Genomic DNA, 27,335 nt, shown 5'->3' on the forward strand with positions numbered 1-27,335 from the left:
TTAACCCCGTGATGGCTAATCACATCACCACAATCTACCCCCCCATTAGTCATCGTAGTCCCGACGATGAGAAAAAAACTACTGGTCCCACGGTCTGAACCAGACCAGGTCCAAACCAGAACTGGCAGAAATCTGATGGACTTCACTTCCTGCCGCTCGCGGCAAGTGGTGCCGATTGGAGTGCTGACCTGCCCCAACACGGCCCGTTCTTCTTGGGGCATCCCCTAATGAAGCGGGCGGCCCCGAAGCTATAGGCTCCGACTCTAACCGAGGGTCAGCGCCATGTCCTCCCACTAAAGGCTGGCCAGTGGATTCTTCCACTTCCGGAGCTAGGCTGACCCTGGCCTCCAAGCGGGCTCTACCCCCCTCTACACCTCCTTGAGTACCCGACGGGGCCGCTACCACCACACGGGCCAAGTCCCCGTCATCCAGCTCGTCTTCTATCTCCAGAGGGGATGATGGTTCGACCTGCCCTACTAAGGGCTCGGTACAAGCTGGATTGTTCTGATTACGAGGTTTCAAGGACGCCCGGTGAACATGACGAACCTTCTCAAGGTCCTGTACCGGTGCAATTGTATACACTGACCCGCCATCTCGTGGAGTCTTGACTACCTTGTATACCGTCGAGCTCCAAAGGTCCTGGATCTTATGACGTCCCACGAACCCATGCTCGCGCAGATAGACCAACTGACCCTTGGATAATGGCTGTTCCCTTACTTGGCGATCGTGCTTAGCCTTACGATGTTGGGCTGCCGCCTGCAACCGCTCACGGGCGCCATCAAAAGCTACTCGAAGCCGGGATTGATGCTCTTCCACCCAATGGTGGACCCTACCAGCCACCGGCTCCTGCACCCGACCCAGCAGGAAATCCACCGGCAATCGAGGTTCCTGCCCAAACATCAAATAGTAAGGGGCTTCTCCAGTGGCTTGGTGGGGAGTGGTGTTATAGCAAAACAATACCTGGGGCAAACAAGATGCCCAGTCCCTCTTTCTTCCGGTGGGCAAAGTCCGCAACAAATTATGCAAGGTACGGTTAAACCGTTCGCACTGGCCATTGCCGGCTGGATGGTATGGTGTTGTGCGGGACTTGTCCACCTGGTAGAGGTTACACAACTGCTGAATAAGACGAGACTCAAAATTTCGGCCCTGATCCGAATGGATTCGGCCAGGGACCCCAAACTTATAAAACCACTCACCCACCAAGACACGGGCCACGGTCTCCGCCTGTTGATCCCGAGTAGGGACTGCCATCGTAAACTTGCTAAAAACGTCTGTCATCACAAGTACGTTTTCTTGCCCAGAATGAGAGGGTTCCAAGACTGTGAAGTCAAGGGCCACGATCTCGTTTGGACGAGAGGCCAACAAGTGTGCCATATAACTCCGAGCAACTGGTGCAGCCCCCTTGGCCTGTTGACACCGCTCACACTGCTGTACCCATTGGGTTACGTCAGCAGACATCCCTGGCCAGTAGCATCGTTGTCGCACTAACTCCAGGGTGCGTTCGATGCCCTGGTGCCCATGGCCCTGATGTAATTGGGTCAGTACCTCCGCTTGTAACACAGCGGGCAGCACCAGTTGGAGCACCTCCTCACCACCATCGGGACGACGGACCCTTCGATATACCAGACCTTCCTGTTCTTGTAGACGGTCCCACTGCCGAAGTAATATTAACACCAGATTAGGTAAAAATCGTCTCTCCTGAGGCCCTGGGCCTTGCCCTTGACGCCAATACCTAAGGGCTACACTAATAACCGGGTCCTCCTCCTGTAGAGCCACCAATTCTGGCCCGGATCGAGCTGGCATAGCCTGCACAGCTCTCACCGCAGTGGATCCAATTGGGCTTACACCCGCTGCGCGCCGCAGCAGCTCAGGAACCAGCATACCTGACTGGCTATTATCCCCGGTGGACTGTTCCACCGAAGGTAACCGTGATAATGCGTCCGCATTTTGATTAGACCTACCCGATCGATACTGCACTACAAAATCAAAAGCCGCTAATTCGGCTGCCCATCGCTGTTCGGTGCCGCCCAATTTTGCAGTGGCTAGGTGGCTCAGTGGATTGTTGTCGGTCCGGACAATACATCGATGACCCAGCAAGTATTCGCGAAATTTTTCCCCCATAGCCCATTTTAAGGCCAAAAACTCAAGCCGCATCGAACTGTATGTGGCAGTATTACGCTCTGCTGGTCGAAGACTTCGGCTAGCATAAGCCACTGGCCTCACCTTACCATCGACCTCTTGTGAAAGCACTGCCCCCAGCCCTACATGGCTGGCGTCAATCTCTAAGATAAACGGAAGTTTGAAATCCGCATAAGCAAGAACCGGCGCGGTAGTGAGTTTCTGCTTCAAAGTGTGGAACGCTTGATCGCATTGTTCTGACCACCATGGCGCTAATTCCTGCCTCCGACTACTCCCCTTCCCTTTATTTGCCTCAGTTACCAGCCGATGTAACGGAGCTGCTACCTGAGCAAACCCTTCTACAAACCGCCTATAGTAGCTAACAAACCCCAGGAAGGTCCGCAGCTCTGACACAGTCTTAGGATAAGGCCACTGTGCTACGGCCTCCACCTTTCCTGGGTCCGTAGCCACTCCCTGGGACGATATGACATGTCCCAAGTACTGCACCTTTTCCTTAAAGAACGCACATTTTTCCAGCTTCACTTTGAGGCCAGCGGCTCGCAGGCGAGCCAGCACCATCCTCAACCTCTGCAGATGGGATTGGACCGATGAGGAGTACACGATAATGTCGTCAAGATACAATAAGACAGACTGATGACGCTGGTCGCCAAAGAGCCGCTCCATCAAACGCTGGAAGGTACCGGGTGCATTGCACAGGCCAAAGGGCATACGATTCCATTCGTATAACCCAAAGGGTGTGCAAAAGGCGGTCTTATAGCGATCGGATTCAGTAACAGGGACCTGATTGTACCCGCTGGCCAGATCTAATGTAGTGAACCAGCGGGCCCCTGTTAAAGAATCCAATGTTTCCTCGATTCGGGGCAACGGAAACGAGTCTCTTCGAGTTTTAGAATTGAGTTGACGGTAGTCTACGCATAAGCGGAGGCTACCGTCCTTCTTCTTTACCAATACTACCGGGGAGGCATATGGACTGCAACTCTCCTTGATCACTTGTGCATCCAAAAGCTGGCCAATATGGGTCTTAACCAACTCATATTCCGATGGAGGGATTCGTCTATAGCGTTGTCGGACTGGAGTTTCATCCAATAGAGGGATGTCGTGAGACAACAGGGTAGTGCAACCAAGGTCTCCCTCGCCGGTGGAGAACACACTCTGGAACTCCCAAAGGAGAGCCCTTACCTGTTCCTGCTCTTCGTCCGACAACCCTTGCAGTTCTACCTTGTCAACGCATCCCGCCTCTGACACAGCAATCCCATCGCAGGTTACGAGCCTAGCAGTATCAGTCGAAACCTCCTTCAACCCTACCGGAGGATCCACAAAATACACCTCCTGCAGCTTACCTAGGATTGTTGTAGGATATAAAACCGCGTCAATTAGACCGACATTAACCACGGGTACCAAAACTGTACCCCCGCTCACGCGCACCAAAGACGGAGAGGCTAATAAGCCCACGGGTAACCCGGTCTCAAGGGGCTCAAATAACACGGTCTTACCACTAAACACGGACGAGCACGTAGCAGCTACAAATTTCAGAGTGCCACCGGGAACCCGACACACTCGACGGCCACGGATTTTGGTATTACCTCCGCATGGAAGAACGCCATCCACTTTTTGACAGGCTTGGAAGGCCTGGGATAATCCCGCATCCCGCGCTACTAATGGTAGATCGAATAAGGCTGCTCCGTGTTGTCCGAAGAGCTCACTATAGCAACGACTAAGAACATTCATCCCCAGAATACCCGGAGTACTCGGATTAGCGCCTGGGGGGTCGCGAACTACCAGTATTCCACAACCGGATACGGTGCGACCACACAGTCCAATGTCTAATTCCATATACCCAATGTATGGAATTTCCAGTCCATTGGCGGCTCTGAGGCGCAACCAGTGGCATGACTGCAACCGATCCTGGCCCCATGGTTCAAAACACGACCTAAAACAGCTCTCTGTAATGGTTGATACCATGGAGCCAGTATCTATCAGGCAGGGCACTGAGACACCCCCGATCGTAACAACAAGGTGTGGGCAAGAGGAGACTAGACGCGACGTGGAGAGACCATCAGAAAAGATACGAGAGCCATTCGTAAACCCAACCGGACTGTGGCTCTGCAGCCCGGTGGGGACTAGTTTTCCGACGGGTTGGAGAAGCCAGACCTCATGCCGCTGGATAACGAGTCAACGGGGGGATGAGTTGGAGGGCCAGGAGGGTGAAATTGCCGAGTACAATCTCGCGCAAAATGACCAGGCTGCTGACACCGTCGGCAAACCAGGGATGCAAAACGTGGTGAACGACCGCGAAACTGGGGGCTTTGGCTACGGGCTAGAACCTGAGTAAGTTGATCAATTTGCTTTTGCTGCTGCTGCAACATTTCCCGTAATTCACCTAATTCTGATGAACGCCTCCCATGTTCGGAATTTATCCCCGTATCGCCTTGAACCCCAAATTGATTCCCATGCACCAAAGGTGCCGATTGACTCCGGCCCCTAGCACCGCCTGGCATCCCCTCTCGTTCCCAGCGAATGGCTTCCTTTCGAACCTCCAAAAGTGTTGCAGCAGGCTGACGCCGCACTAGCTGTTTTAATTCTCGGCGTAACGCATTATCCAACACGCATTCAATGAATTGATCCCTCACTATGACATCTGCATTCAAAATAGCATGCGGTGACTGTTGTTTAAGTTTATCGAACAGACCCAAAAGTACCAGGGAAAATTCTTGTAACGTTTCTCCCTCCAATTGTCGCCGCGAGTAAAAAGCCTCTTGAAGTGCAACATACGATACTGCACAACCATACAGCTCGCGCAGTGCTGAAATTATTTTTATTGGGTCATCTCTATCCCTACTGGGTCGATATTTAATTTCGTCTCTAGCCTCTCCTTCGAGATGATCGAACAAAAAGAAAGCTTTTTCAACAACAGTCATGGTCCGTATGCGCATACACGCCTCTGCTTCTTCGATCCATTCTTCAACGCCTATACCAGATCTACCGTTGAATTTTGGACAACGGCGTTCTCGCGGCACGAACACGAAGCGTTCAACGGTACCAACATTTGAGTCGACGGAACTAGGTGTTACCGGTCGCGAAGCACCACCAGAGGCTGCGCCAGGATCAAGCAACTCAACCGGTGCCCGCTCCTGTCGCAGTCTCTCATTGTCAGCCTTTAACTGAATCACAAGCTCCCTCATTTCCTGTAATTCAGCCTCCATAATTAAATGCTATCGGGGGGGGGGGCACTTACCAGGCAAATCCACTGTATTGTCACCACTCGTACAAAACACACACAAAAACAAACGAAAAAAAACAATCACTGTGTCTGAATCTGTCCAACAGCCACAACACCCTGCCGACTATACGCCAAATGTGGCAGTTTGAGACTTTAGGTGAATTCCGACTACGCCACCCGGATGTAATCCGGGAACCCAGAAATAGTTTGAGTACATAAAGCACACAGGTACGCAATGGCTGAGTCAGATACCAGACAATGGTGAAAGTACAAACAGTTTATTAAAAAAACAATTTACTAAACACACTTTTTAATAAAGAATCTTAAAACCAGACACGTCACACATTACACACACACACACACCACTTCAGAACCTGGGGAATTTGTCCTGGATATCAGATCAACACTGCAACCACTCGTGCTCTCTCACAACACTACACTCACTGTGAACACTGCAGACTGTCAATCAAACCACCACCACACCCAGAAGACTTCAGGAACCACGAATGGCCCCAGATTCTGAAGGGAGAAAACAAAGAATATTCAAATACAAAAAAATGATACACGAAACATGCACTCTCACATCAAGGTTGTCAAAGAAGCATATACAAATCACCCACACGGCCAAACAGGCCAGTTTCTCTGTAATGACCGTGCTCAGCACGTTAGCGGGAGATTCTAGACCACGCCACAAACTTCCTGACAGAGAAATGAGCGACAATGTCACAAACAGTAGATCAGTTCATCACACCATAATGAATGCAGAATTCGGCTTAAACACCCATATATAAACTATATAAATACAAGGGTGACATAGAGAATCTGTCAGTGTGCACTTATTTCCCCCCCAACCTCAGTTCAACAGTCGAGGAATACTGTCACATTAAGGATCAATTTTAGAGATATCCAGGCCGGCTGTACGTTCGACGCGTGTTTCGATCGACTTGAATACAATCCACAACCGGATGGAAGCAGTCTGTTGAAATATAATACAGCTTCTCAGATAAAAGTAGACAGTTTGAGCAAGAGACGGAAATGAGGGCGAGCACGGTAATTTATACGTGAAACGCCACCCCATCCACTTCAGGGTCGTTTAATATCACACGTAAACAAACAGTCAGTAAGTGGCGTGAGCCGACAGCGTCTGCCAATCTTCAAGGTCTGCCAAGCCTGCTGCAACACCTCCACGCTTGTATCGCTGTTAAAATATAACATTAAGTTAAGGAGATGATCCTCCCACTTTAATCGTTAGCTTAGGCATAAGAGAATATCACATACCTGTGGTAAATGACTCACGGTGCTCAATGCACTCAATAGCGTGCTAATAAAGAAAAACTCGTAGTGATATCTGTTTGCCTCTCATGTCTGCCAGTCTCCTCTGCCGCACTGCAAAGTAAACGAGTCCCAAAATCACCCTTCCTAATCCGAACATTCAAGATGCGTTAGACACAGAAAGCCCTTACCTCCTGAACCGAAAACGGCGCCCCGAAAGTGACGTCACTTCCCCAAAACGGAATAAACGCTCGCCCAGATGTCCGTCGCATCTCCTTTTATCCTCGCGGAAACGCCATATTTGGGAATTAACCCCGTGATGGCTAATCACATCACCACAATCGGAAACCTAATTTAATAACATAAGTCTTATTTAGACTTATCCAGGCACGGAACACAGTGGACTCTGTGACCGGTTTTAACGGTGTTTTTGCAAACGCAGTAATTCACCATCGTGAAAATACACCTGCGTATACTAACTACCTAACTTACATAACTAACTAACTAACTAAATAAATGTCCTAATCACTAATTCTCTCGCTCTATCACTCGTACAATTATCAACACAGCTCAGCGACCTGGGGAGACATCTCCCTCGTATGACGTCAAGCGATTCGTTTGGGGGGAGGAGCAGTTTTAAGTGAGTACTGAAAATAACTAACTTTTTCATCTTGTATTCTGCCTTTAGGCATCGAAAAACATACAAAACAATAGATCAACTTGTCAAACCTGTATTTCCCCTAACTATTTTGTGTTAATCATAATTACAAATTTAACCTGACATACACACTTTAACTAAAGCAGTAATATGTTCATTGAAGGAAATCTTATCATCTATCCATATCCCCAAGTACTTGTATGAAGACACTCTCTCAATTGATTTCCCATCTAATGACAAAATGCCACAATTGTCGAGTAGCTGTGCTCGAGCTTTTGAGAAGACCAAAACTTTGTTTTCTGTGTATTTAAAGCCATTTTTAGACTCAATAATGTATAGCCGCGTTTCCACCGCGGGAACTTTCCCAAGGAACTAGGAACTTTGGGCTGGTACTCGGTGTGTTTACACCGCAGGAATCAGGGTCTAAATGAAGTTCCGGGTAAATATTTCCCCCTCCGAAAGTCCCTGCTCGCGAGGTAGTACTTTTTCAAAGTTCAGGAACTTTCGGGGGTGGGACTTGTGCGCTAAACATGCTGATTGGTTGTGTTCACGCCGCATTTTGACTGGATGACTCCACGCAGCATTCTATTTTAACCGGCATTTTTAAAAATCTATTGCGGTTCGTGGCTTCATGCATTAAGAGTTGTCTGTCTGCAAATATGGAATTTAATAAAAAAAAAAAAAAATAATAAACAGCTGGAACGACGACGAGGTTCAGGCTTTATTAAGCGTATTTGTGTAACAGGAAATTTTCTGCGCGTTCGTCCCAGCCATCTCACATTCAATGTCCGCAATACATCACAAATACAACTACAGCACAGTTTGAATCTCCTCCATACTTATTATAAATGTGGCGCTTAAAACTGATTACTGTCCGTCGCAGACTGGGAGGAGCAGTCGCGCGCAGTTTATAATCTTCCCGGTACTTTGGACCGCGGTGTAAACGCAGAAAGCAACCGGTCTGGGGCAAAAAAAGTTCCTGGGAAAAAAGTTCCTGGGACAAATTGTTCCGGGTAATTTCGGTGGAGACGCGGCTTTTATTGCAATGCCTGAAATGCAGTCTGAAGTTCCTGCACTGCTACTGAAATGGTGGAAGCCTGGGTGTAAACCACTGTATCATCAGCGTATAAATGTAATTTGGCTTGAACATCTCTATCCAACTCATTTATAAAAATTGAAAACAGAATGGGTCCTAAGATTGATCCCAGGGGGACACCTTTAGTTATCTCAAGAAAATCAGATTTATAACCTTCAGCATAAACACATTGAGTACGATCTACAAAATAATTCTGGAACCATGCAACAGCCTTCTCACTTAAACCAACTGAACATAGTTTGGTCAATAACAATCCATGGTCAACTGAATCAAATGCCTTAGAAAGATCAACAAATAATGCAGCAGAATGTTGCTTCTTTTCTAAGGCCCCAATGATTCAATTTGTCACTAATGTAGCAGCAGTGATAGTGCTATGGCCACTTCTGAACCCTGACTGAAAATGATTTAAAATGTTTTTATCAGTCAAATACTGTTTTAACTGTACATTCACAAATGATCCCAAGATATTTGACAAAACAGAAAGTTTTGATATTGGACGGTAATTATTCAATTCTGATGGGTCTCCACCTTTATGTAAAGGGAGAACATAGGCTGCTTTCCAACTTTTAGGAATGGAGTTAGAAAGAAGACTCAAATTAAAAATATGCGCTATGGGGTCAGCAATAATATCAGCTGCCACTTTTAACAGAAAGGGATCCAGGTGATCTGTACCTGCTGACTTTTTGTGATCAATGTCTCTGAGGGCTTTATGACCTTCTAAAACTGAAATCGGTTTAAAATTAAACAATTCCCGATTTACATTTTCAGATACTGACATAGCAGGGCATGGTACAGATTTATTTACGGTTTGATTAAATATGAATCCAGCCTGAATAAAATGTTTATTAAACTGATTGACTATGACTGCTTTTTCTTTTATTTCATCTGAACCAATAAGAATCTGTTCTGGGAAGTTTGAGGTCACACGTGCACCCGACAAAGATTTAATTGATTTCCAAAACTTTAAAGGATTGTTTAAGTTTTCTGTGGTTGACTTAAAAAAAAAACCTCAGATGTTAACAATAACACTGAGCGCATGCATCTCCACGTTATAGTAAGAGGTGTGACCTTTCCGGTCAACGTGCGCTAAGCTGCTGTCGAATCACAACACAGGAACCGCTGGCACAATCAGAACTCGTTACGTATTTCTGAAGGAGGGACTTCATAGGACAAGGAAGTCATCAGCCCGTTTTTAGGACAGTGAAAACAGCGGTATACAGATAAGTACATTTTGTGAGAAATACTGTTTTTTTACACGCGAAACATGAACACATGTTATATTGCACACTGTAAACACAATCAACACAAGCTTCAAAAACACAGGAAAAACGGGACCTTTAACTAATTTGCGGGCATCAGGGAGCCGGTATCAATATGCGGGAGACTCCCAGAACTTCCAGGACACTTGGGTCTGAAATACTTCCACACCGCTGACACGGCTATTCTGTAAGTTAGCTAAACTCTCATACTCATGCGACTATAATTGGCTACTACTGTTATCACGTGACAGGCTGCGCCGCTTAACTGGATGTCGCAGCAAGGGAAATGCTAATATTCAAGCATGTAGGCGATGGTTTAAGCTAGATTTTCTCATGGTTTGTGTTGGATAGATATCGGATCATATTTTTATTTTTTCCCCTCAGATCTCCAATCTAGCGTTCTGGGCCAGTATCGGCACGATACCGATGACGTGGATCAGATCGGGACATCCCTGGCTATTTGACACCAATAAAACGATTTAATGTGCCAATTTACAGAAGATCTCGGGCATCTCCATAATGAATGAGCTGAAAACAGGAACTTTCAGAGACAATGAGGCTTTTCAGCAGCAGTTAAACATGATGGCTCTGTACTTTTTAAATGCAGATTGGATAAAAACACAGTGATCACAGTTCACACCTGCAGTGAAGCTCCTCCCACAACAATTCACCAATAAATACTGGGAATATTCCCATCATCCTACAAGAGAAGGACAAACTCCAGGAGTAGCAGCTGAAATCTGTGTGACTGTTAAAGATGGAGTTTATTAAAGAGGAGATTGAAGACATGAGTGATCCAGAACCATCCAGAATAAAACATGAAGATACTGAGGAACAAACAGGTTGGTGTCCATTCTTGATTCTTCATTGTTGACTGATTTGGTAGATGTAAATTAATAAGCAGTATATGGATAATCAATGATGGAGATATAGATCTGAATGATCATATATAGCAGATGTCAAACACATTTTAACTATATTAACAAGTGAGTGATTGAACAAAACGTGGAAGATCTGGTACTTGATCTCTGTTGCTTTCTGCTAGTGATGGAGAAAAATTATGATAAGTTGGAAGAATGTTTGTAACCAATTACTTAATGTAATATTTTTCCTACTATGGTAGTCAATGGGTGGTGAGATCTGCTTGGTTACAAACATTTTTCCAAATATCTTCCTTTGTGTTCAGCAGAACAAACAAAATCATACAGACTTGAGGGTGAGTAATGATGACAGACTTTTTATTTTCAGGTGAACTATCTCTTTAAATCAGGATTCACTAACTAGGATTATAACTGTATTTCTGTGTCTTTTAGACCAGGTGAGCGTGAAAGAGCAAAGACAAGAACTGAATGAAGAGGAGGAACATCGTAACTTTAAAACTCAAAGAACAAAAGCCAAAAAGCTGCACACCTGCACTCAGTGTGGAAAGAGTTTCACACAGAAAGGAGAACTTAACAAACACATGAGAATTCACACTGGAGAGAAACCGTATACATGCACTCAGTGTGGAAAGAGTTTTACTCAAGCATCAGGTCTCAGTTATCATCTGCGCATTCACTCTGGAGAAAAGCCATATAACTGTGATCAGTGTGGTAAAGATTTTATTTCATCATCAAATCTAAAACAACACCTGAAAGTTCATTCAGACGAGAAGCCTTATGTGTGTTCTCTCTGTGGAAAGAGTTTTTCACGACAGGACGGTTTTAAACAGCACCAGAAAACACACAATGAAGTGAGAGATTATATGTGCTTTGACTGTGGGAAGAGCTTTACTACATCTGAGAATCTGAGACAGCACCAAAGAATTCACACTGGAGAAAAACCTTACAAGTGCTCATATTGTGACAAGAGTTTCATCCAGTCTGCACATCTGAAAGTGCATCAGCGACTTCATACTGGAGAGAAGCCGTATCACTGTACTCAGTGTGGAAAGAGCTTTACTGCAGCTTCTCATCTGAAAGAGCACCAAAGAATTCATACTGGAGAAAAACCTTACAAGTGCTCATATTGTGAAAAGAGATTCACTCGGTCTGGAAACCTGAAAACACACGAGCGAGTTCATACTGGAGAGAAGCCGTATCGCTGCACTCAGTGTGAGAAGAGTTTCACCAAATCAAGTAATCTAGTGAATCATATTAGAAAGCATTGTTCTGTGTCACAGTGAGCAAATGTTTTATGAGATTCACATTAAGTAAATGTGTAGTTAGTTAACTAATAAACTACTGTTTATTTGAATGCTGTTAATGTGAATTATTTATTTTTTTTTCAAAATTATTGAATTATTAGATTAAACGCTTACTCAAAGAAATATCACAATTAAAAGAGGTTGGAAACAAATGTAAGAAAAAAATACAACAATCAGTTATTTTTCAAAACATGAAGCAATTTCTTCAATTTTAGTTTTTTTTTAAAGCTTTTGTTACATAAAACCTGTAATTTCTTAAATAGATTTATTTAAAAGTACACATTTCTCTGCAACATAAAAGTTGTATATAAGCTCTGTAAAATAACAAATAAAATGACAATTTCACTGACAATGTGTGATTTTGTGAGTAAAGGTTTTCTACAGATCCAATACTTCAAATAAACAATGAGATTTATATAAAGCAAATGTATAGTGAAAAAAACTTGTGTTACGTTACATTTTTTTTTTTTTTTTTTTTGTAACTTCCTTAATTGTCATTTAGCTGTCACTTTCATTTCAATGTATACATGACAGATTTTTTTTATATGTCATTTATTTCTAAATTCAGAAATGTATATGAAAGAATGTTATGACAAATTGTCATCCATAAACTCGGTATAATAAATGTTCTAAAACTTTTCTATAATTCGCTGCTCGGTCTGAATGAAAATTCAAATGATAAATACTGAGGTCCCAAATCTGAGCTTGCTAAAGTTTCACAGATCTACATATGTGCATTTTCAGATATTGGAAGGCCAAACAATTGCAGGGCTGCCAACTCTCACGCATTGACCGTGAGACTCACGAAATTGACACTTTTCACACACGCTCTCACGCCACACATCCATTTTCTCACGCATAGAAAAGAGGACACCGACAGACAAGACAGAGCAGTTTACTTCTGATATAAAACAAATTATCAGCTCTCAGATTATGTCAATTTTATTACGAAATGCAAACAATAAATGCCGTTTTGGCGCTTGTAAATGTGACGTGACAGATCTCTGTAGCAGTGTCTCAGTTCAATCGGCACGTGACCGATCATCTTTTACTCTTCTTTACTAGTAAACCCGAATGAACAATAGGCATGTTGAAAGATATAGTACAACTTAACAAAATGCATATGCCACGGATTAATCAGTGTTTTTCAGCCGCGGTAAGGTCAGTAAAACAGGAAGAGAACAATGTCACCTAAATACATTTACCGAAAGCCATTTAATGACCAAACCCAGATAGCAAACAGTCATTGAAACTATGTTAAATCAACATTCCGTTGTCAACGTTAAGTCATTGAATCAACGTCGATCTCTAATGTTGATTCTACATCGTTTTGCAGCCTTTTTTAATATTGAAACAACATTGAAATCCCGTCCGTTATTTCAATGGTATTTCAATTATCAGGAATATTGAAACAATGTTGAAATTTCAACTGAACTAAGGATCAACGTGATTTCAATGGAATTTCAATCGTTATTAAGCCATAGAAAATGATTGCTATATGAAAATAATGCCCTAAATGAAATAGCCTATAATGAATATCCTGCTTTATCTACAACCAGGATGTTAAAAAGTGATGAAACATTTGAAAGCTGCCTATAGCCTAAAACACTGACCACACCACAACATTTAAGGAAAAAACAAATTCATTTTATTAGCCTTATTTCATTATTTGTCCTCTTTAGCCAATTTACAGTTCATGGTCATCTGACGTCTGAATGGTGTCGTCCAGTCCCTCCTGCTCGGTCTTGCGCAGAACAGCCACTTTTGCACAGCCAGTAAATTAGGTGATGCCGGCTGTCCTCATCTGCCGTAAGAGCGTCTAAAACAGAAAATACAAGCACAATGCAAAAAATTTGCCTTTAAGTTAAACAGGGAACACCCACATATTTGCACACTTGGAAACAAATTCAGTAGCCTAGCTAGGCCTTAGCGCTCAGAAAAAGTGCATGTCAGAACAAAACGCCAATGAAATGTAGGCTATAACCGGCAAAGCTTTAAAGCACGAGCAAATAATAAACTTTTGTGATTGCGAATAACTGCAGTGTTCTGTGAGTGTAACTGTACCGCTGCGTTAACGTGTGATGTGAATGTATGTCGAGTTGTACAGTGTTGGGACGGAGGCGACAGAACTGAATGTGCGCTGTAGCACGATACCATTTCTTCAAAAGCAGATCGTGGAGACATTTTAATAAAATCTATTTCAATGTCTGCAGCACTGCGTCATGTTAACGAGTAAATAACCATGTTAACGAATAGCCTAACAGTATTTGATTTGGTACAATATCGAACATTAAGCAAGCTTACCTGATCGTATCGGTCCGGGTCCAGAATTAGCGGTGTCCGGAGCAGTACGTTAGTCTACCACCCGTTGATCTCCCGGTCATCCAAAAATCGATGGATTTTCAATCATATTTCCCGGTCAACGATATGTCGATGACTTTTCAACCACAGGTCATTTTCCCGGTCAACTCTAAATCAACGACTTTTCAACACATTGGCAATCGCCCGGTAAACCAAATATCAATGTTTAATCAATCATAAAGATAACTATAGATCAATGTTGTTCCAATGCTGTTGCCATCAACATTAATAACGACAGGTTTCATCGATATAGATAGATAGATAGATAGATAGATAGATAGATAGATAGATAGATAGATAGATAGATAGATAGATAGATAGATAGATAGATAGATGCCTTTATTCATCCCCACTGGGGAAATTCAAATGTCCAGTAGCATAAAGTGTGTGTTATCTATTCACAGTATAGCAATAGCAATAAGCCCTAAAAAACTCCAATAATAGCATTATATACAAATTAAAATTAAAAATAAAAGTCACTGAATAAACTACTATCAATAGTATTAAAGTCCACTTCAGACATGTCCATTATACAGTCTTATGGCAGCTGGAACGAATGACCTCCTAAACCTCTCAGTCCTACAGCTCATGGAAAGAAGTCGGCTACTGCGGCTGCTTTGCTGAGCAACCACAGTGTCATGCAGTGGGTGGCTCTTATTCCTAATGATGGATTCAATCATGGCCATCATTCTATCCGCTAACAAGTCACCCACTGAGTCGACACTCCTTCCCAGCACAGACACACACTTCTTGACCAGTTTGTCGAGTCTGTTCCCCTCCCTGGCCGTCATACATCCGCCCCAACACACCGCTGCAAAGAAAACAGCACTGGCCACAACCGACTGATAAAACAAGTACAGCATCTCATTGCAGACTTGGAATGATTTTAACTTCCTGAGAAAATAAAGTCTGCTCTGACCTTTCCTGTATGCTGCATTTACGTGTATTGACCAGTCCAGTTTGTGGTCCAGGTGTACTCCCAGGTATTTATACGTCTTGACCACCTCAATGACTTCTCCCTCAATTACCACTGGTAGGTGAGGATGCGCCTTACGCCTTCCAAAGTCCACTATCATTTCCTTGGTTTTGGTGGTGTTTAAAATGAGACTGTTGCGTCTGCTCCAAGTCACAAACTCAGAGTTGACCCTCCTATACTCCTCCTCATCTCCTCCCTTCACACACGCTGCCACCACAGTATCATCAGAATATTTTTGTATATGGCACGATGGTGTTCTGTATGAGAGATCTGACGTGTATAGAGTGAAAAGGAAAGGGGATAATACAGTTCCTTGTGGTGCTCCACTACTTGTTTCCACAATGTCTGAAACCGTGTTCCCCAGTCTAACATACTGTGGCCGCTCTGTCAAGTAATTGTTAATCCATTCGATGAGAGTAGTCTCCATGTTCATTTTCTCTAGTTTGCCTCTCAAAATTTGAGGCTGTATGGTGTTAAATGCACTCGAAAAGTCAAAGAACATCAACCTCACATACCCTTCCGTCCCATCGATTGTGGGCCCAGAAGCCGGAGTAGGAGTCTCTCAAGGATCTTCATAATCACAGACGTGAGGGCCACTGGTCTATAATCCTTGACCCCGGAGGGTCTCCCACCCTTAGGCACTGGCACAATGCAGGATGTCTTCCACTGCTTTGGCACCTGACTCTTATCGAGACTCCGGTTAAACAGTTTGTGCAGAGAAACTGCCAACTCTGCAGCACAGTCCTTTAGAAGCCTTGGTGGTATTCCATCCGGTCCAGCTGACATGCCCGGACGTATTCTTCTAAGCTCCGCCCTCACCTCCTCCATGCTATATTATACATTGTTGGAAACTTCAGAGGTGGAGCAGCCATCATGTGGAGCAGAGAAGGCAGGAGCAGCAAGGTTAGAGCAGCCGTCGTGTGGAACAGAGGAGGAGGAGGAGGAGGCAGCAGAGGTGGAACAGTATTCGTGCGAAGCAGAGAAGGCAGCATCGGTAGAACAGCCGTCATGTGGAGCAGAGAAGAAGGCAGCAGAGATGGAGCAGCCATTGTGTGGAACAGAGAAGGAGCCAGCAGAGATGGAGCAGCCGTCGTGTGGAACAGAGAAGGAGACAGCAGAGGTGGAGCAGCCATCGTGTGGAGCAGAGAAGGAGGCAGCAGAGGTGGAGCAGCCGTCATGTGGAGCAGAGAAGGAGCCAGCAGAGGTGGAGCAGCCGTCGTGTGGAGCAGAGAAGGAGCCAGCAGAGGTGGAGCAGCCATCGTATGGTTCAAAGGAGGCAGCAGAGGTAGAGCAGCCATCGTATGGATCAAAGGAGGCAGCAGAGGTAGAGCAGCCGTCATGTGGAGCAGAGAAGGAGCCAGCAGAGGTGGAGCAGCCGTCGTGTGGAGCAGAGAAGGAGCCAGCAGAGGTGGAGCAGCCATCGTATGGTTCAAAGGAGGCAGCAGAGGTAGAGCAGCCATCGTATGGATCAAAGGAGGCAGCAGAGGTAGAGCAGCCGTCATGTGGAGCAGAGAAGGAGGCAGCAGAGGTGGAGCAGCCGTCGTGTGGAGCAGAGAAGGAGGCAGCAGAGGTAGAGCAGCCATTGTATGGATCAAAGGAGGCAGCAGAGGTGGAGCAGCCATCGTGTGGAGCAGAGAAGGAGGCAGCAGAGGTAGAGCAGCCGTCGTGTGGAGCAGAGAAGGAGGCAGCAGAGGTGGAGCAGCCGTCGTGTGGAACAGAGAAGGAGGCAGCAGAGGTAGAGCAGCCATCGTATGGATCAAAGGAGGCAGCAGAGGTAGAGCTGCCGTCCTGTGGAACAGAGGAGCAGGCACCGACCAGAGCAAACCTGTTATAAAAGTGGTTGAACTCGTTTGCCAACGAGACATCCCCTTGGATCACCCCTCCGTTCTCCTTATAGCCAGTAATCACTCTCATTCCCTTCCACACTTCTCTTGTGCTGTTATGCTGCAGTTTTTTCTCTAGTTTTTCCTTGTAATCTTTTTTTGCTTGTCTTATGGCCTTCTTCAAATCACGTTGGGCAGCTCTGATTTCCTCCCTGTCCCCCGCTTTAAAAGCCTCCCTCTTCTGATTCAGAAAATGCTTTATTCTGCTCGTAATCCAAGGCTTATTATTTGGAAAACATCGAACTTCTTTAACCGGAGCCACCACATCCTTGCAAAAATGAATGTAGTCAGTCACACATTCAACTGCCGCATCAATGTCATTTTCTAACCTATGTGTATCCATTAATATGTTCCAGTCAGTAGCCTGGAAGCAGTCCCTCAGAGCTTCGCTGGTCTCTGGGGTCCACCTCCTGTATGATCTGGTGGTTACAGGCAGTCTCATTACACAAGGTCTGTATGACGACCTGAGATGTATTATGTTGTGATCTGACTTACCAAGAGGTGGCAGGGCACATACACTATAAGCATTTTCCACATTAATGTAGCAAAGATCCAGAATACTGTTATGTCTCGTGTGACAGTTGACATACTGTGTAAAGCCGCCCATAATTGAGTTAACGTCGACCTGATTATAATCTCCCGAGATGGCGATCATCGAGTCTGAGTATTGTGACTGTATTCTTGCCACTGTGTCCTGAATGACGTCACACGCTACTGAGGGATTTGCACGCGGTGGAATGTAAACAGTAATGGCGATGATGTGGGAGAACTCTCGCGGCACATAGAAAGGTCTTAGACTCACCGCTAGTAACTCCACAACCCGGCAACAGATTTTTTCCTTAACAGTTATATGACTGGAGCAGCACCATCTGTCGTTCACGAACAGCACCAGTCCGCCTCCTTTCGTCTTTCCACACTTCTCCAGCTGTCTATCTGCCCGCACTAAGGAGAAACCACACTGTTATAAATTTCTTGTAATTTTACAGGAAATTCCTGGCTAATAGTTGCCGTAAATTGACTGTAAACAGTATACAGGACTGTTATTGTAAAATAACTACAACAAGGGACTGTACTAGAATTTCCTGTAATTTCACAGGATAGAATACTGTAAATATTACAGCAAAATGTTTTATTTACGGCAACTCAGTAGCCAGGAATTTCCTGTAATTTTAGGGATTTCCTGTAATTTCGCAGGACAGAATATTGTAAATATTACAATTAAATGTTGTAACTTGGATAAATGTCCTCTTTCAGACTTCTGCAAAGAAAAACAAAACACTTAGTATTTTTTTATATATACTTTTATTTTCTCTTAAAACATATGAGAAACCAGAGTGCACAATGCACAAACAATCTACTGTACCAAACTGGTTGAACATGAGTTGTCAAACATACTAATGTCCCCTGCCCACTAATGTCCCACTTACTGCTCTGTCGGACGCGGGTCGGGTTCGGTTACTGCTCTGTCGGACGCGGGTCGGGTTCGGTTACTGCTCTGTCGGACGCGGGTCGGGTTCGGTTACTGCCCTGACGGACGCGGGTCGGGTTCGGTTACTGTCCTGTCGGACGCGGGTCGGGTTCGGTTACTGCTCTGTCGGACGCGGGTCGGGTTCGGTTACTGCTCTGTCGGACGCGGGTCGGGTTCGGTTACTGTCCTGTCGGACGCGGGTCGGGTTCGGTTACTGCTCTGTCGGATGCGGGTCGGACGCGGTTCGGTTACTGCTCTGTCTGCCTTTTTTCACTCCTCCCCTCACAGCAGACGCCTCAGGACTACATTTCAGGCGAGGCAAGGCGCATCTCAAACAAACCTATTGGTATATGGTAAAATCGACATCATTGTTCATTACTGTGTTTAGTTTGCGATGTAGGATAGGAAACCTAATTTAATAACATAAGTCTAATTTAATAACATAAGTCTAATTTAATAACAAATTATCCTTTCAACGGAAGTGAATCAATCAAAACTAACTTTAACTAGAAAATAACATTATTCAAGAACCGCTATAAAGCCAAAACAATCTGTTACCTTAAATTATAGGTAAAGCAGCTTTGAAACAATCTACATTGTTAAAAGCGCTATATAAATGAAGATGACTTGACTTTAATGACGTCACTAGAACAGTTTTTTGACTAACCTCCGCAAACAGGAATACACAAAAAAAGGGGGCGTGGTCTTGTTGCGCTCCTACAGAGAAGAGGAAGAGTTGCGTTTGTAGAGTGTTTGTCGCCATGTCGTCGAGACGCTGTTATTTTCATCCCGGAGTCAAATCACCTTTGTTTGGCCATGTTTATATATACCTTTATTTAACCAGGTGGTCCCATTGAGATTCAAAATCTCTTTTACAAGAGAGACCTGGCCAAGGTAACAGCCAAATCACAACAAATGCATAATTAACAAACAACAAATTACATTTTCACGATAAAAGAAGTACAAAATGTTAAAAATTTTTAAAAAAATTTAATTCTCAAGAAAAACAAGAACATGTCTCCTTCACAACACTCTTTACAGTAGTTTTAAATTCATTTATGGACATAAGGGTTTCTAACTTTAGCTCTTTTTGTAGATTATTCCACCCCCAAGGTGCTAAATAAGAAAAAGCAGTTTTTCCCAATTCGGTTGTAACTCGTCGCACATTAAACAGCAACCACTTTGAGGAGCGTAGCTGATAGGTACCAGAGCAAACAGAGAGAAGGTTACAGAGGTACAGTGGAAATTTGGCAAGTATAGCTTTATAAATAAAGATATACCAGTACTGTTGTCTACAATTTTTTAGTGATGTCCAACCAACTAAATCATAAAGAATGCAGTGATGGGTAAGGGACTTATTTAGTTATGAATCGTAGTGATGCATGGTAAACTGAATCAACATGACGCAGGATGGAAAATGCAGCATGCATGTACAATATATCACCATAATCAATTACAGGCAGAAAAGTAGCTTCCACAAGTTTCTTCTTAGCACTAAAAGTAAAGCAAGATTTGTTTCTGTAATAGAAGCCGAGCTTGACTTTAAGTTTTTTAACTAAAGCAGTAATATGTTCATTGAAGGAAAGCTTATCATCTATCCATATCCCCAAGTACTTGTATGAAGACACTCTCTCAATCGATTTCCCATCTGATGACGAAATGCCAGAATTGTCGAGTAGCTGTGCTCGAGCTTTTGAGAAGACCAAAACTTTGTTTTCTGTGTATTTAAAGCCATTTTTAGACTCAATAATGTATATTGCAATGCCTGAAATGCAGTCTGAAGTTCCTGCACTGCTACTGAAATGGTGGAAGCCTGGGTGTAAACCACTGTATCATCAACGTATAAATGTAATTTGGCTTGAACATCTCTATCCAAATCATTTATAAAAATTGAAAACAGAATGGGTCCTAAGACTGATCCCTGGGGGACACCTTTAGTTATCTCAAGAAAATCAGATTTATAACTTTCGGCATAAACACATTGAGTACGATCTACAAAATAATTCTGGAACCATGCAACAGCCTTCTCACTTAAACCAACTGAACGTAGTTTGGTCAATAACAATCCATGGTCAACTGAATCAAATGCCTTAGAAAGATCAACAAATAATGCAGCAGAATGTTGCTTTTTTTCTAAGGCCGCAATTATCATTTGTCACTAATGTAGCAGCAGTGATAGTGCTATGGCCACTTCTGAACCCTGACTGAAAATTATTGAAAATGTTTTTATCAGTCAAATACTGTTTTAACTGTACATTCACAAATGATTCCAAGATCTTTGACAAAACAGAAAGTTTTGATATTAGACAGTAATTATTCAAATCTGATGGGTCTCCACCTTTATGTAAAGGGAGAACATAGGCTGCTTTCCAACTTTTAGGAATGGAGTTAGAAAGAAGACTCAAATTAAAAATATGCGCTATGGGGTCAGCAATAATATCAGCTGCCACTTTTAACAGAAAGGGATCCAGATGATCTGTACCTGCTGACTTTTTGTGATCAATGTCTCTGAGGGCTTTATGACCTTCTAAAACTGAAATCGGTTTAAAATTAAACAATTCCCGATTTACATTTTCAGATACTGACATAGCAGGGCATGGTACAGATTTATTTACGGTTTGATTAAATATGAATCCAGCCTGAATAAAATGTTTATTAAACTGATTGACTATGACTGCTTTGTCTTTTATTTCATCTGAACCAATAAGAATCTGTTCTGGGAAGTTTGAGGTCACACGTGCACCCGACAAAGATTTAATTGATTTCCAAAACTTTAAAGGATTGTTTAAGTTTTCTGTGGTTGACTTAAAAAAAAAACCTCAGATGTTAACAATAACACTGAGCGCGCATGCATCTCCACGTTATAGTAAGAGGCGTGACCTTTCCGGTCAACGTGCGCTAAGCTGCTGTCGAATCACAACACAGGAACCGCTGGCACAATCAGAACTCGTTACGTATTTCTGAAGGAGGGACTTCATAGGACAAGGAAGTCATCAGCCCGTTTTTAGGACAGTGAAAACAGCGGTATACAGATAAGTACATTTTGTGAAAAATACTGTGTTTTTTTACACGCGAAACATGAACACATGTTATATTGCACACTGTAAACACAATCAAAGCTTCAAAAACACAGGAAAAACGGGACCTTTAACTAATTTGCGGGCATCAGGGAGCCGGTATCAATATGCGGGAGACTCCCAGAACTTCCAGGACACTTGGGTCTGAAATACTTCCACACCGCTGACATGGCTATTCTGTAAGTTAGATAAACTCTCATACTCATGCGACTATAATTGGCTACTACTGTTATCACGTGACAGGCTGCACCGCTTAACTGGATGTCGCAGCAAGGGAAATGCTAATATTCAAGCATGTAGGCGATGGTTTAAGATAGATTTTCTCATGGTTTGTGTTGGATAGATATCGGATCATATTTTTTTTTTTTCCCTCAGATCTCCAATCTAGCGTTCTGGGCCAGTATCGGCACGATACCGATGACGTGGATCAGATCGGGACATCCCTGGCTATTTGACACCAATAAAACGATTTAATGTGCCAATTTACAGAAGATCTCGGGCATCTCCATAATGAATGAGCTGAAAACAGGAACTTTCAGAGACAATGAGGCTTTTCAGCAGCAGTTAAACATGATGACTCTGTACTTTTTAAATGCAGATTGGATAAAAACACAGTGATCACAGTTCACACCTGCAGTGAAGCCCCTCCCACAACAATTCACCAATAAATACTGGGAATATTCCCATCATCCTACAAGAGAAGGACAAACTCCAGGAGTAGCAGCTGAAATCTGTGTGACTGTTAAAGATGGAGTTTATTAAAGAGGAGATTGAAGACATGAGTGATCCAGAACCATCCAGAATAAAACATGAAGATACTGAGGAACAAATAGGTTGGTGTCCATTCTTGATTATCCATTGTTGACTGATTTGGTAGATGTAAATTAATAAGCAGTATATGGATAATCAATGATGGAGATATAGATCTGAATGATCATATATAGCAGATGTCAAACACATTTTAACTATATTAACAAGTGAGTGATTGAACAAAACGTGGAAGATCTGGTACTTGATCTCTGTTGCTTTCTGCTAGTGATGGAGAAAAATTATGATAAGTTGGAAGAATGTTTGTAACCAATTACTTAATGTAATATTTTTCCTACTATGGTAGTCAATGGGTGGTGAGATCTGCTTGGTTACAAACATTTTTCCAAATATCTTCCTTTGTGTTCAGCAGAACAAACAAAATCATACAGACTTGAGGGTGAGTAATGATGACAGACTTTTTATTTTCAGGTGAACTATCTCTTTAAATCAGGATTCACTAACTAGGATTCTAACTGTATTTCTGTGTCTTTTAGACCAGGTGAGCGTGAAAGAGCAAAGACAAGAACTGAATGAAGAGGAGGAACATCGTAACTTTAAAACTCAAAGAACAAAAGCCAAAAAGCTGCACACCTGCACTCAGTGTGGAAAGAGTTTCACACAGAAAGGAGAACTTAACAAACACATGAGAATTCACACTGGAGAGAAACCGTATACATGCACTCAGTGTGGAAAGAGTTTTACTCAAGCATCAGGTCTCAGTTGTCATCTGCGCATTCACTCTGGAGAAAAGCCATTTAACTGTGATCAGTGTGGTAAAGATTTTATTTCATCATCAAATCTAAAACAACACCTGAAAGTTCATTCAGACGAGAAGCCTTATGTGTGTTCTCTCTGTGGAAAGAGTTTTTCACGACAGGACGGTTTTAAACAGCACCAGAAAACACACAATGAAGTGAGAGATTATATGTGCTTTGACTGTGGGAAGAGCTTTACTACATCTGAGAATCTGAGACAGCACCAAAGAATTCACACTGGAGAAAAACCTTACAAGTGCTCATATTGTGACAAGAGTTTCATCCAGTCTGCACATCTGAAAGTGCATCAGCGACTTCATACTGGAGAGAAGCCGTACCACTGTACTCAGTGTGGAAAGAGCTTTACTGCAGCTTCTCATCTAAAAGAGCACCAAAGAATTCATACTGGAGAAAAACCTTACAAGTGCTCATATTGTGAAAAGAGATTCACTCGGTCTGGAAACCTGAAAACACACGAGCGAGTTCATACTGGAGAGAAGCCGTATCACTGTACTCAGTGTGAGAAGAGTTTCACCAAATCAAGTAATCTAGTGAATCATATTAGAAAGCATTGTTCTGTGTCACAGTGAGCAAATGTTTTATGAGATTCACATTAAGTAAATGTGTAGTTAGTTAACTAATAAACTACTGTTTATTTGAATGCTGTTAATGTGAATTATTATTTTTTTTTTCAAAATTATTGAATTATTAGATTGAACGCTTACTCAAAGAAATATCACAATTAAAAGAGGTTGGAAACAAATGTAAGAAAAAAATACAACAATCAGTTATTTTTCAAAACATGAAGCAATTTCTTCAATTTTAGTTTTTTTTTAAAGCTTTTGTTACATAAAACCTGTAATTTCTTAAATAGATTTATTTAAAAGTACACATTTCTCTGCAACATAAAAGTTGTATATAACCCCTTCCTCATCACCCCCAATTTTGGCATACATGCATACATGACATACCCAGAATAAAAAGGTTGCAGCTTCTGAAGTCATTCTGAATAGACACATATCCAACATATATTTAGAAAGCCAACCCTTGAGAGTTTACAGTTCAAGACTCAAAATTAACCAGACTGTTATTAATATTGAGATATATAAGCTCAAACATAAAACAAAAACAACAAATATTAAGAATATATTTATTAAATGTATAAAAATATTATGTGAATTTAAGATAGCAACTTATTACCACAACTAAAGTGTAGCCACAACTGTGGTCATGCTTCATTTCAAATCTGAGAATGATATATCTAAAATTATGCATTTTGTGAAGCCTATTGTGAGACCATATCAGGGGAGACTTTGGAGAAGGCTAAAAGATTCTCATCAAATATGTATTGCCTGTAATAAACACTCATTTACAGTCTCTAACTAATGTCTGGCGAGGAGAACTGGCCCCATTCATGTTCTTTTCATTTAAATCGACCAACCTTTCACACCTCTGCCGGTATGAGACTTAATCTTCATTATTCTTTTGTCCTTATTCTTTTGTTTGAATCCAGCCAGATTATAGCCGTTCATTTGGCATAATGCTTGGCCATTGACACCTAATGTGCACGAATAATCCACCCATTAACTTTACTCTTGTTAGGAAACAAACAACACCAAAAATATATTATTACTTTAAATGCGAATTCTTTAAAAAATATATACATATAAGGAATAGAAAGCTCGTGTAGCAGGTGCAACACAACAAGTAGCTAACGTTAGCCTCCAGCTACATGACACAATTTAATTTATTAATATTACACTTTTATTTAAAGCTCACTTTAAAACACCATCGAGTATTTGTATCATATTCCGGTCGTGGTTTAAAATGGTTTCAAGTCAAAAAAAGATTTTGAAATATGTCATTTTTAGCATTTTATATGAAGCTATGAGCTATGCTTAGCCTCACCTTTATTTTTTATTCATATAAAAATACCCCGAAACGCACGAAAACAACACACAAAACACATATACTTCAATCGTGCATTTAATAGCTTCTTGTTTCGGTGAAGAAATCTCACTTTCGCTTTGTTTATCATGGATATCCAGAATGAGGAAGTATAGACAGGACGCGTCCAGGACGCGTCATGCAGAAGAGGTCAGGTTGAACACGTGGAGATGATTGACAGCTGTTCAGCAAATCATAGCGCTCCGAGGTCAAATCTCACGCGATCCAGGAAGAGGAGACACATATCTAGCTCCGTTCGCTGTTTGGCACTTTAGATCGCTTAAATCACTGGAAACTGAATAGAAATTTGTATTCTGTATGAATAAATAGATTACTAGATTGTGATAATTATTCATTATTTCTCCAAATATGCGCACCATTCTAATAATTGCCCTGGCGGATTCTTTAGATTTTATGTATTTGAACACAAATAAACCGGAGAAAACGAGAATGAATGTTTTATGAGTAATGATTTCTATTCAAAATAACGAACGTTACAGATTAATTATTTTGCACTAGCTGGCATAAATTAAGAAATAATGTCACTGCAAACCAGTTTAATCATAAACAGTGGTCAAATATCGAAACTGGAGTTTTAAACCTTCCTAAAAAAGCTAATATTGTCCAGATTAAGTAAGAGTGTGATGTTTTAACTAGTAATGAAATTAACAAAACACGAATGCAGGATCACCGGTGGTCCCATGCATAGAAAGGGGATAAGCTCTGTAAAATAACAAATAAAATGACAATTTCACTGACAATGTGTGATTTTGTGAGTAAAGGTTTTCTACAGATCCAATACTTCAAATAAACAATGAGATTTATATAAAGCAAATGTATAGTGAAAAAAACTTGTGTTACGTTACATTTTTTTTTTTTTTTTTTTTGTAACTTCCTTAATTGTCATTTAGCTGTCACTTTCATTTCAATGTATACATGACAGATTTTTTTTATATGTCATTTATTTCTAAATTCAGAAATGTATATGAAAGAATGTTATGACAAATTGTCATCCATAAACTCGGTATAATAAATGTTCTAAAACTTTTCTATAATTCGCTGCTCGGTCTGAATGAAAATTCAAATGATAAATACTGAGGTCCCAAATCTGAGCTTGCTAAAGTTTCACAGATCTACATATGTGCATTTTCAGATATTGGAAGGCCAAACAATTGCAGGGCTGCCAACTCTCACGCATTGACCGTGAGACTCACGAAATTGACACTTTTCACACACGCTCTCACGCCACACATCCATTTTCTCACGCATAGAAAAGAGGACACCGACAGACAAGACAGAGCAGTTTACTTCTGATATAAAACAAATTATCAGCTCTCAGATTATGTCAATTTTATTACGAAATGCAAACAATAAATGCCGTTTTGGCGCTTGTAAATGTGACGTGACAGATCTCTGTAGCAGTGTCTCAGTTCAATCGGCACGTGACCGATCATCTTTTACTCTTCTTTACTAGTAAACCCGAATGAACAATAGGCATGTTGAAAGATATAGTACAACTTAACAAAATGCATATGCCACGGATTAATCAGTGTTTTTCAGCCGTGGTAAGGTCAGTAAAACAGGAAGAGAACAATGTCACCTAAATACATTTACCGAAAGCCATTTAATGACCAAACCCAGATAGCAAACAGTCATTGAAACTATGTTAAATCAACATTCCGTTGTCAACGTTAAGTCATTGAATCAACGTCGATCTCTAATGTTGATTCTACATCGTTTTGCAGCCTTTTTTAATATTGAAACAACATTGAAATCCCGTCCGTTATTTCAATGGTATTTCAATTATCATGAATATTGAAACAATGTTGAAATTTCAACTGAACTAAGGATCAACGTGATTTCAATGGAATTTCAATCGTTATTAAGCCATAGAAAATGATTGCTATATGAAAATAATGCCCTAAATGAAATAGCCTATAATGAATATCCTGCTTTATCTACAACCAGGATGTTAAAAAGTGATGAAACATTTGAAAGCTGCCTATAGCCTAAAACACTGACCACACCACAACATTTAAGGAAAAAACAAATTCATTTTATTAGCCTTATTTCATTATTTGTCCTCTTTAGCCAATTTACAGTTCATGGTCATCTGACATCTGAATGGTGTCGTCCAGTCCCTCCTGCTCGGTCTTGCGCAGAACAGCCACTTTTGCACAGCCAGTAAATTAGGTGATGCCGGCTGTCCTCATCTGCCGTAAGAGCGTC

At 42.1% G+C, this 27,335-nt stretch overlaps 2 protein-coding genes across 2 annotated transcripts in view; one reads left to right on the forward strand and one right to left on the reverse strand.

Annotated features, from left to right (window-relative positions):
• The window catches only part of LOC306997106 (uncharacterized protein), a 417,445-nt gene that overhangs the window by 85,424 nt on the left and 304,686 nt on the right, over positions 1-27,335 (reverse strand). The window lies entirely within an intron of this gene.
• LOC306997409 (uncharacterized protein) lies at positions 10,269-11,877 on the forward strand. The gene is made up of 2 exons (XM_079610709.1): positions 10,269-10,486; positions 10,958-11,877. Exons 1-2 carry the CDS (start codon positions 10,402-10,404, stop codon positions 11,806-11,808), a joined length of 936 nt encoding a protein of 311 aa, XP_079466835.1. The 5' UTR covers positions 10,269-10,401; the 3' UTR covers positions 11,809-11,877.

This window comes from Phoxinus phoxinus (genome assembly GCF_949152265.1).
Source record: "Phoxinus phoxinus genome assembly, chromosome: 4".
Classification (NCBI taxonomy): domain Eukaryota; kingdom Metazoa; phylum Chordata; class Actinopteri; order Cypriniformes; family Leuciscidae; genus Phoxinus; species Phoxinus phoxinus.